The following is a 12890-nucleotide window of genomic DNA, read 5'->3' as shown; positions in this document are numbered from 1 at the left end:
TTCATTTTTTCGTGTTTTCCACTGCCTATAACTCCGAAAGGAAGCATTTGTGCACCCAGGTTGGTCTATAGTTTTCGTTTTATCTATGTGTCAGGAATAACCTCCAAAACGTTGTAGGTGTTGTTTTGAAACACCTTGTATAGATATATAAAATTTCAATGTGCCCTCTCAAATATTAAAAATATTAAAATATCATCATCAATGTATCAATATCATATGAAGGAAAATTGACTTCCGTACTCAAACATATAACCATGTATTGGAGTAAAGTCTCATGTAAGAAGATAAATTTGGTGAATAATCAACCACTCCGTAATATGAATATTTCGACATTTTTTAGCCGCAGAAAGGGATAGACAGTACCACCCAAATTTACAAAAAAATTATACATTCGAGTCGTAGAGAACATTTACCATATTTTATTTGTTTGACAATTTTGAAATTTAAGGGATGGGCCTAAGTACCTACTCCGAAATTTTGAAAGGAACTATTATTGTACTCATGTTTCATGAAAGAGAGTTAACCTATATATTCATCTATATACGGTATACTATATACTAAAGCTATACGGTATACTATATACTATACGGTATACATCTATATACTAAACCTTCATCAAAGATTATATAATAGACCAAAAATTTCCAAACTTTGAATTTTTGAACATCTTTCATCTATAGAATGGTTTAAGCTGCACCATTCAAATTTAGAGAAATATTTATTCGAGTTCTAGAGAACATTAACAAAATTTGTTTTTCTCATAATTATTAAATTTAAATATGGTCGAATGTACCCCTCCCAAAAATTAAGAGGACTGCATAATGTATCTGTGTCCTATGAAAGATAATAGACCCTCTACTCAATCATATAACGTGTTAAAGCCTCATCGAAGAAAATAATTTACCTAGGTCAATAACTGATCACGTGGCAATACTTATTTATATTTTTCAGTTTTTTACCCATAGAAAGAGATAATAGGTTGCATCCAAATTTACAGTAGTATATACTTGGGTTCTAAAGAACATTTATCAAAATTTGTTTTTTTGACAACTCCCAAATTTAAAGGATGGGCCAACATTCCCCTTCCAAAATTTAAAAAGGGTGCATCAATATACCCATATCCTATAAAAGAAAATGGGCTCTATACTCAAGTATATAGCCGTGTAACGTGATAAACCCAGATCAAGGTAGATAAGTTAGGTCTAAAGCATCCAAATTTTGAATTTTTGGTAATTTTATACCCATAAAGGGGAACAAGATAAACCACGCAAATTTACAGTGGTATATATTTGGACTCTAGAGAACGTTTTCGCATTTTTTTCTTGACAGTTCTCAAATCGTTCCATGAACCCCTCCCAACGTTTAAGAGGGGAGCATCAATGTAACCATATCTTATGAAAGGGACGGAACCCCTATTCTGACCCATATAACCTCATTAATGGGAATAAAATAGATTTTAAAAACTCCAATAATTGAATTTTTGTCAATTTTTTATCCATAAAAGAGAACAAGATGAACCACCCAATCTTACACAAGTACATACACAGGTTCTATGCTACCACCCTAAATTTTTAAAATTGGCAATTTCCAAAATTTAAGGGAGTAGTCCTATGTTCCGTTCGTAAAATTTAAGGCGTGGGCCCAGGTACCCTGCCAAAATTTAAAGGGATTGGTCATATGTATCTCTAGGTCATTGACCCCGGACTAAGAACTCATTTTTTTTCTGATTTAGTAAGGAATATGTCCGTCCATACTACCCTCACAACAGTCCAAGCAATCTTGTTTTGCTGTAAAATTAAGTTTTGTTGAAAGGGAGAACACTGGCTAAGCTGTCTGAATGGCAGTTCTAGTTATCTAGAATGAACATTGTATCAAAGTGAACTTGTATCTATCGGTATTATTAACATATCTAAAGATAAACAGAAGAAAGCCGAGATTTATCCACCGTTTTTAATAATCATCCATCATTTTTATACATTACAATTACTATACTACATTAAAATTACTATACTACAAAACTATTATTTAATAAAACTCAGTAATGTAAGTAACTGTGACCTAGGTCTCAACTGAGGTTAACATCTCAATTTCACCGTTAACTACAAGGTTTAATTTGAACTTTTCAGAGGGCATAAAATACTCCAGTCCCAGTGTTCCCGTTGCCAAAGAATAGGCTACTCTCTGGCTACAAGCAGGACAAACGTAAGCTGCATGGAGTGTATAGGGCTCTACCTCACTTGGGACCGCTCAAAGAAGACAAGGGACATAGTCTCCTATGTCAACTGCGAAAGCCCACACCGTGTTAATTATATAGGACTATCTACCTCAAGGGAAAGAAATCAAAATAATCAGTCAAGACGGTATTCCCCGAAGAACTATACTCAACAGCAGACACTGCAATCAAGATCACACAAGAGAAATTATTCTCCATGACCACAGTATAACAAACCTCGAACACCTACAAGCTATAACCAATGAAGACAGAAACCAGGACACCACATGCAACCAGACAGACTACAAATGCAGCGAGGAAGCAGACAAAACTACGTCCAAGATAACCACAGAGGTATCAATATCTAACGAAGAAGCACAAGCAGCTACAGGGAACAGTCTAGCACCCACCATTAAAAAGGCATTGAACGCTTCGTAGCCAACAGCTTGCTGATTTTTCCAGCAAATCAATCTCCACAAGGCACAGTAGTAACAATACAATCCCTGAGTGGACCACTGCACATCATTGCCGCCTGCAGAAACCCGGTGAAGTCGTTGAAACCACTAGCCTAGCCAGCCTGCGCCGCCTAGAACAGAAACTTCATCGGAGAGGACATCAATTCCAAGCAGCACATGGAACTCCATGGAGCCAACCAAAATGGTCGAGTGCTCCAATAGCTCTATGTAATCTGGATTAGCTCATATCAGGCCTAGCCAAAGCGACACATTTCTTGTGCAGGAAGTAAGGTTTTTACATCCTAGATATAGTGCTCTTCGTCAACATCACTATTGAAGATGGACCTTACCGCATGTCAGCTTTGCAATCAGGCCATATTGCGGTTATCTTCAACTTGAACTCAAATACCATGTTCTAAGAAAGGACTTGCCCATAGTCATAGGGATGTCTACCAACAGGCCCCGAAAGCCTTTATCGATTCACGACTTTTAGTGGAAATACATGATCAATTCTTCGCATCACTCACAGTGCCTCTGCCGTTACAGAAATCCAAACCACCACACCAGAACTCCAATTTGATCAATAAGACCTTCGTACGACAGCTCCGAATTAAACGCTAAAAACTAAATGCGCTAGGAGAAAGGAGTAAACTACCCGCCTTTCACCATACAAAAGATTGTTGAACACATGAACGGCGTAAAGAAACAACTACAGTGAATACACATACAAAACTAAATCAACAAGATGCAGATATTGAAAATGCCATCACGTGACTTCTGGGGACTCATCAAGTGCTTCAAAGGTAGCCCAGGACCAACTGCCATACAACCATTTAGTAACAACAAGGAATCGCCTACAGGAAATATTTCAAGAGAACGACACCGCTTCCGTTGCAAACATGCTGAAGCACATACCTGGAAGTGCCATTATCCCACTCTGTCGCATAGCCAATCTCATGTTCATCCAAGAACACTTTTTATAGCCTTGCAAGGAGGCATGTACAATCATAATTCAGAAACCAGAGAAGACTGGATCTAATCCGTCAAGCTAACGATCCATCAGTACCCACTCACATGAGGAAGATTGTCTGACATCTTCTCCAGAGATGACTGTAAAACGTCTTGAAACGCAGTCAACACATCAGTACAGCTTCAGGCTAGATTAGTGTTGGCTATAAAATACCACTCAGCAGCTGGTGAGAGTGTTGGAAAAAGTTCAACATCGGGCGACCTATGCTAGGAGATTTTATACACTCGACACTCATACTGAAAAGTCACTCGACAAGGGCCTTTGCACTCAGGAGGCGTCAACAAACTGATCTTGGTTGAACTTCCCACTGTACCTAACAAAGCTCATCCACTCTTTCCTCAGTGACAGATAACATTTAGAATGTCGCACAATAACAACTTAACCGACTCTTGGCTAATCCTAACGGAAATAGCGCAAGAATCTTGCTTCTTATCCTTTCTATATTTCGTCAACACCTCAGATCTCCTAACTACTTATAGTACCACCATCGCCACGTATACAGATGACGCGATAATAATAGCTAGTCACACTATTCTCCTCCCCCGCAACTATCTCCCTGAATCGTTACCTCTGCCTACTAGAGGAGTGGATGAAGCCCTTGAAAATTAAAGTTAATTACAAGATTACACTCATTGATTTCGTGAGAAAGAGGCAAAGAAAAACAACTATACAATACTACATAGCATTATCTTCCAGCCGTGACCCTATGTCAAATACGCATCTAGGCATCGTTGCCTAATTTTAACAGCTCACTTCTCGGGCACCGCTACGGGAACAACTCAGAAATTAAAGGCACTCCTTTTTAATTATGTTTGTAGACAATTCACACATGACACAATAAACACACATACTAGATGTGTATCAGATAGATGTTAGTATATGAACATGCTGCGAGATGACACAGCTTGTTCATCTCACCTCAGACAACTACGGGTGCTTCAGAACCGTGTACCTAGGACGATCACCGGTCATTTGATGGACACTAACATCAAACAATTACACGAGGTCCTGGATGTCTCTACTCTCAGTACTACCCAGGTAACTCACGCCGAAATTCTTGTGACAAATCAAGCATTCTCCTCATACATACTGTTAACCAATAGGAACACTGAAACCGCACAGGAGATGCTACAAAATGGGCCGATCCAGGTCAAATGAAAGGTTAGGGGTTTTCCATGTATCCCGGTACTCACTGACCTGCCAATAACCTTTGACTTTGATCAACATTGAACGCAACGCGTCATGACCCAGAGGCACTGCGACAATAGCGGTTCCACAAAATAAATACGCTCATCAATCATTAACATTCAGTCGAAACGAAGTGATTAAACCTGAAACATCGACAAACCGAAAACCCGCTAATTATAATACGAAGTGAAGTGAAGAAAGAAGACAAGTATAAAAGCAGAACAATACAACAGCTTTTCATATAGGGACAACAATAAATAAAAATAAGCAATAATAATTTCAGGTCTGTAGCATCCGTATTGGAAAATAGGAAATTGCAAAATTAAACAGAGCACACACGAGACGCAAACATGAGGTTGCAAAGATCTTGTTGTTATAAGTTGTAGAACATAACGTAAATAACTGAAGATATTCCTACCTCGATGTCTGCTATGCATAAGTATTGACTGGTTCTCATCACCTGTAAAAGCATGGGGGTTATTTATCAATAAATCTAATTTGAAAAGTAAATGATCTAGAAAGAATTCATAGCAAGAATTATATTGTTGTTGAGGTCTACGTTGTGTAATGATTTGGCGCGGGACAGACAATTACGATTACCATATTCTGGTTTGCCAAAATGCGAACATAAGTCTATCAGACAAACTCATTATGTAAATTTTGGGTTTGAAACCTGACATGTAATTATTGTAACCTATCAACAATTTCACACTTTTGATCTTAGGATTGTGGTTATAGCTCATAATCCAAAGTCATTATTGGAAATGTTGTTTTTGGTGCATCAATGCATTCGTATCTAGTGAAATGGGCTGGGTCCCTATAGTAACCCATATAACCATGTAAAGTAGTAAATCCCCATCAAAGAGGATAAAATAGGTCAAAATCCTACAAAATGTATATTTTTGGTAATTTTTTATCCATGAAAGGAAACGAGATGAATCCCACAAATTTACAGAGACACATATTCCGGTTCTACACGACCACATCAAATTTTTAAATTTTGGAAATTTTTCAAACTTTAAGGAGGATAGTCCTATGAACCTTTCGCAAAATTTATGGGGTGGGCCAACTTACCCATGCCAAAATTTAGAGGAAATAGTCCTAGGTACCCGCAGGTCATTGACCCCGGGTCATCCAAAAATTTTTGCTGACCCAGCGAGTAGTTCAATGAGAACTACTATTATAATGATCTGCTTGATGATCAGAAATCATTTAGAAAAAAAACGGAATGTCGAAATATCGGGAGCCGAGTTTGCGTTATTCTCCTATATTATTATTATTATTATTATTATTATTATTATTATTATTATTATTATTATTATTATTATTATTATTATTATTATTATTATTATTATATTCTTCTTAAGAAACTTCATTCTTTTGAAATCCCTAAATCTTTGATACTTTGGTTCGCTTTCTACATGCTTGATCGTAAATTTGTAGTTAGATATATGGACTGCAAGTCATCTGTGTACAAGATTTCTTCGGATGTTCCTCAAGGATCCAATTTGGGTTCACTATTGTTTATAATATATGTCAATGACATTGGTAAATATTGGAAGTGGCCCTTTTTACTGTACGCGGATGATCTGAAGATATTTTCTGAAATAGTAAGTAATCAGGATCACCTTAAATTACAAGCCGATATTAACTCAGTTTATCAACGGTCCATACAAAATTTACTTCCCTTGAACATGAACAAAATAAGAATGATATCGTTCTCTAGGAAAACGAATATATCCTATTTTTCATACTCAATCAATCAGCATACAAATCAAGCCGTTTCAATCAACAAAGACCTAGGTGTTATGATGGATTACAAGTTATTTTTTGGTCATCATGTTTCTATCATGGTATCTAAAGCTAGAAGGAATCTGGGACTTATCAAATGGGTTGCCAAAGATTTTAAGGACATTTTAACATATAACATCTTATATTGTGCTTACGTTCGATCCCATTTGGAATTTGCTAGTTTAATTTGGAATCGTAATCTTACTAGTATCACTCAAGTTCTTGAGTCTGTCCAGATTTCTTTCTTGGCTTGGTTAAAATATAAATTTAAATTACACGAGATGACTAATAGGGAGATTCTTGCTAAGCTTGGTTTACTAGTTCTTGAAGTTAGGAGAAATTTAAGGCAAATAAAATTTATTCATGATATAATACATGCTAGAATGAATTTAATTGAATATTTATATATTAAAGTTCCCCGTATAATTCTAGGGTTTACCGATCTATACTATGTAACAATCAATTGGTTGGTTCTCCACTATTTATTAGTGTTGACAATATAAATAAAAGAAATCTCTCAGAATTGATCTGTTTGATCCGAATTTTTCTTTACTTAAAAAACAATATTTGAAATGTTTTATTTAGTAAATATATAAATTCAGCATGGTTTGGTATATTGTCTATTGAATTATTATTGCCTTTGTCTTATGTACATCGTTTATATCTATTTATGTGTACTATTATATATTTTCTTTGTAATTTGTTCATTTTTATTATGTTCATTATATTTTATTTCTTAATAATACATCATAGCTATTTAATCGAGCTTATGTTGTAACTTTACTCTACAATTTAGCTTGTATCAAACTCATGTGCTAATCTCTTATTTTGTATTTCGTCGAGATGATTTTATGTATTTTTAATTTATTTATTTTGTTTTATTTGTATTTCTTTTGTAATCCTTCATTGTATATTATTGTACATTATGACCATTTTCGCTTCGGCTGTGGTCTTTATTATCAATAAATTCAAATTCAAATATTATTATTATTATTATTATTATTATTATTATTATTATTATTATTATTATTATTATTATTATTATTATTATTATTATTATTATTATTATTATTGGGGAGATTCTCGTTATACTTGATTTGCTCTCTTGATGTTAGAAGAAACGTGAGGCAAATCAGGCTTATTCACGGTTAGGATGAACCTAATTGAATATCTATATATTAAAATTCCTTTGCATAACCCCAGGGACTATCAATCTATTTTATGTAATAACAAATTAATTGGTACTCCACTATTTATTAGTGTAGAGAATATAAACAAAAAAATCTCTCTGATAATCGATCTATTTAATGTAAATTTTGCTCTACTTAAAAAACAATATTTAGAATGTATTATCAGGTAAATATATACATTCGCCGTTTTTCTCTCTGGTGTCTATGAAATTTCAACTGTCTTTCGTCTGATGTACGTTTATTTTTATATAATTATGTTCTTTTTTATTTATATTATTATGAAATTTTGTTTAAGTTTATTAGTGTTCATTATATTTTACGTTATAATACATTACATCACAGTTTTCAATTTAATAGATACTTGAATGGAAGTAATGTTGAAATTTCACTTTGCAATCTGAGCTTGAATTAAGTTCATGTGCAACATATAATTCTGCATCAGGTTGAAATATTTTGATGCACCATTTCTTTTTAATTTGTTTATTTTGTATTTACTTTGATGTAGTCCTCCATTGTATATTATTTGCATATTTGTGACTATTTGTGGCTTAGGCTGTGGCCACTACTATCAATAAATTCAAATTATTATTATTATTATTATTATTATTATTATTATTATTATTATTATTATTATTATTATTATTATTATTATTATTATTATTATTATTATTATTATTATTATTAAAAATTTCAACATTGCAGGATAAACATGATAATATTATCTTTCATAGTAAAGGCTGTTTATCTTTTCTCCAGATAAGATACAGTGCATACGTCATTGTATCACTTTTCGCTATCGATAACATCATATATATATATATATATATATATATATATATATATATATATATATATATATATATATATATATATATTCCATAAACGTTATCTGGTATCACTTCGCTGTAATCTCGTTTTTCACTGGTACATCAGACAAATAAAACATAATTAATGAAAGCTTTGAGGCATTAAGGAATGAGAATTGCGATTTTATTATTTTCAATACAGGGTATTTACAAAATAACCATGTGTATTTGTAATTAAATAAAATGGCTGATCAGTACGATATCTTACGAGTGTCAATGATGTGAATGTAACATCTTGGTTATGCATACTGATAGATAGTTTAAAGAAAAATTAAGAGCACGATAAAATGAGGTTCTTTCTCTCTCGTGTATCTTTACCTTCCCAAATTCGGGTATTAATTTTTCTTTCGGTTTATTAAGATATCGGAAATTTCTTTATAATTTAAAATAAATAAGTAAAATCTCTTTTTCTTAGAAAGGAAATAGATAAAAATGTCCAAATTGTTCAACAAGTAAGTTTCGTGTCACGTTGAGAAACTATGATATAAAGCTTACTAGAAACTATAATTATTCAATAAAATTTAACTTTCAGTTATAAGCCTAGTTGTAATAGTGGCCTAAGCATCATTTATATCATATATAAACAAAAACAATGGTAGAGCGTTCACCTCTGATGCGTGGAATTCGTGCCTTGGTTCGATCCCAGCTCGCGCCATGTAGGCTTTGTGGTGGACAAACAGCGTGTGAGTGGATTTTCTCGGGGTTCTCCCGTTTCCTCCCTTCATTTCATGATTTCTCGTCATTTAGCCTACACGGTATAACCGCGGGACGTAAAACTGAAGTAATTCACTTCATTTTCATTTTCCAAAACAACGATCCAAACAATTTTTCCGAGTTACTAAAACACATTTTGAATATCAAGACAGATGATTGCAGCAGATACCAATATAATCTCTCAGGTCTTTAATTCTCATGTACTCTACTTTTTTCTGTACCACTACGTTTTGTGGACCAAACTACACAATGTTGAACTTCGAAATAACCGATTTAATATATTATAATGACTGATGAAGATACTAAATGTAAATAAAGTTTAAATATAATCTGTGCTACTAACCCATATTTCTTATGATGTCAGCAGGATCTTGGAGACGAATAGCATGGCTTCTCAGGTCATTCGGAGACTCTGGATCACTCATTTTTTTAGCCGTTTCTTAAAAGAAAAAGAGAAAAACGAGTTAAATGTTAAATCTTTATTCTTAAAACATAATGCGCATTTTCTTTTGTAACAGAATTTTAACATTTGGATTAAATTTAATTCCACTGCATAGAACTAGTATTAAATGTAACATATACCAAAAATCTCACAAGGAATGGACATGAACGTGTCATCCGGACATCCGAATGAAACCTAGTCCATTCGAGAAACATAACAAAGATATATTCACGAAAAAAAAATAGGTGCCATGGACAACTGAGTAAGTCCCTGGGGTCCATTAACCCTATTAGTATAAAGAAAATTGTAGACTCACAGTGAAATAGCTATTACAGCAACACCGTTCATTGGAAAGTCATGGTTTATAGTTCATTCTCTTCAACATGAAACTGACTTTCCACAGGTGCTACGTATTGGCGCCCCATAACGTACTTGAACAAGTAAAATTGGAAGAATGTCCGGAAAATTTCCTCCAGAAATTCCTCCCATCAACTTTGGACCCCTCTGGAGTGGCCCCAGGTAAAAGCACACAATCCAAATGTATCTCGAAAAATACTATAGGGGATAAGAAATGAGTGTACCAAGTTTTGAATTGATAGACAGAAAACGTATGAGGTGAAATCGTGTATTGGTATACTGGCTTTTCCCTCATATCTATTCTGTCGATCAATACAAAACTTGTTACATTCATTTCTTATCTCCTATAGTATTTTTCGAGATACATTTGGATTGTGTGCTTTTACCCGGAGCTACTCCAGAGGAGGTCAAAATTGATGGAAAGCATATTTGGAGGGAATCTTTCCGACATTCTCACAATTTTCCCTATTCATGTACGTTATGAGCCTCAATACATAGCACCTCTGTAAAGCTTCTTTCATTCTGAAAAGAATGAACTATAAACCATGATTTTCCAATGAACGGTGTTGATGCAATAGCTTTTTCACTGCGAGTCTACGATTTTCTTTATACTAACAGAGTTAATGGACCCCAGGGACTTACTCCGTTGTCCATGGCACTTTTTTTTTTTTTTTTTTTTTTTTTTGCATGAACATATCTTTGTTATGTTTCTCGAATGGACTAGGTTTGATTCGGATGTCCGGATGACGAGTTCATGTCCGTTCCATCAAAAAAACATGAAATTTTAAATCAGGGGTATTCATAGGGGCTTTTCTGACGAAGTACATTATTAAAATTTTATGGGGTAGAAAGAAAAAGATAGTTGAAATGTAAAAATTTTAGTTGCTAAACATCTGTAGTAAATTATTTATGCACAAAAGACACATTTTAAGGGTTTAATTCCAAAGTTGGTTGTCCGTTTCTAGCAAAATTTCGAAAATTTACCTGGTAGAAATGGACAATTTGCTCGTTTGTGAGCTTCATAATATGTATTATAAGCAGAGTGAAAGGTGTGTTTATTTATTTATTTCCTTTATTTTTTATGTATTTTATTTATTTACTTATTGTATATAAGCAATTATGAACCTAGAACTGCCTGGATTTGGGGAAGGAACGAGCATATGTATTTGAACTAGTGGTGGGCACAAAAACCGGATTTTCGTTTTTTAGGAAAACCGAAACCGAGTTTTAGAAATTTTCAAAAAACCGTTTGTTTCACCGAAACTAGTTTCGGTTTTCTCCAAAACCGGTTCGGTTTTTCACCGAAACCGGTTATTGGTTTTCTTCAAAACCGGTTCTGTTTTTTCACCGGATCTGGTTTCGGTTTTCTTCAAAACCGGTTCCGGTTTTTTTTTCAAAATTCGCTCTATTTCTGACCAGAATAATATTTCGTTGTTCTCCGGAAATTGATTCCGTTTCCACCGAAATAGTTTTACGTGTTTTCCAAAAGTTTTCACCGAAACCAGTTTCGATGAAAACCGAACCGGTTTTGAAGAAAACCTAAACCGGCTTCGGTGGAAAAAACCGAACCGGATTTTGGAGAAACTGAAACCGGTTTCGGTGAAAAACCGAACCGGTTTTTGAGAAAACCGAAATGTCGGTTTTTCGGATTTCGGTTTTTCTAGAAACCGGTTTCCGGTTTTTATAAAAACTGGTTTTGCCCATATCTTTCCTGAACATGGTTTCAGGTATACAGAGACGCCCTGAATGTGAGTTAAAAATAATACAGTTTGTAAAACAATACAGTGATAATGAGGAAAACCTTTTTAAACTGCGTGAAAGTCATGTATTATTAAATCTAACAACAAATTACTGAAAGTGAGGTAAGCAAGTAACTTCAAAAGAATGTTGACAAAGTGAAAACCTTAATCCTGTCCATACCACTATCCCGCAAGAAAACAGAACGAAACAGAAAATTAGTAAACTTACAGTGAAAATTGATGACTTGTAAATTTTCGTAGCTTTTACTCTGCTTTTGGTCGAAAACGAGGCGGAATACCAACTTGGGAATAAAAGCCCATTTTAAAAAAGACCGTACAGAAAGAGACAATATTGGTGATCAAAACCATTGAGTAAGTTTATAAGTGATATTTTGTGGGGGATACGAATAGGCGTAAAGGGAGAGACATGTCTGGAGAATTATTGATAGAAGGTAAAGGTCTTAAGGAAACTAGTACTACTATTTAACGGTGTTGAGTATGAATTCATTCTTTACCTTTTAGTCTATTGATTTATATGGAGAATTATTGTTACACGCTTCTTAGCTCCTGGCTTAAGCACATAGGAGGCTATACCTTCAGGTATATACAGGGTGTTTCAAAACAAAACCGACGACGTTTGGGGAGGTGATTCCTGACACCAAGATAAGACAAAAAGTATAGACCAATCTAGGTGCACAAATGCTTTTTTTCGGAGTCATAGACTGATGCAGACAAGAAAAAATTAACTTTAAAAGTCCATAGCTCCAAAACTGTGGGACCTACCGTAGTCGGGTCAAGACTTCACTTAGGAATTAATATGTGCGCTATCCAAAAATGCATGTTTCAGAATGCTAAGATACTCACGCAACAACTTTTATAGACAGAGTTTGGCTACGAGCATGTAAT

The 12890-nt window shown here is 34.4% G+C and overlaps 1 protein-coding gene across 4 annotated transcripts in view; it reads right to left on the bottom strand.

The window, feature by feature from the left end:
- LOC145684168 (phospholipid scramblase 2-like) overlaps positions 1-12890 on the bottom strand; it is a 48048-nt gene that overhangs the window by 19533 nt on the left and 15625 nt on the right. For 2 of the 4 annotated variants that reach the window (XM_081756155.1, XM_081756153.1), the window contains exons 2-3: positions 9790-9885; positions 5304-5345 (exon numbers count right to left, since the gene is read on the bottom strand). In XM_081756155.1, the coding sequence (XP_081612281.1) occupies positions 5304-5345; positions 9790-9871 (124 nt within the window). In that variant the 5' untranslated portion in view covers positions 9872-9885. The remainder of the gene's footprint in view (positions 1-5303; positions 5346-9789; positions 9886-12890) is intronic. The other 2 variants (XM_081756157.1, XM_081756156.1) reach the window with 1 other exon arrangement.

This window comes from Thermobia domestica, chromosome 4 (assembly GCF_964235325.1).
Source record: "Thermobia domestica chromosome 4, izTheDome1.hap1.1, whole genome shotgun sequence".
NCBI lineage: Eukaryota > Metazoa > Arthropoda > Insecta > Zygentoma > Lepismatidae > Thermobia > Thermobia domestica.
Note: the sequence above shows the minus strand (reverse complement) of the source record. Positions and strands in the feature narration are given on the sequence as shown.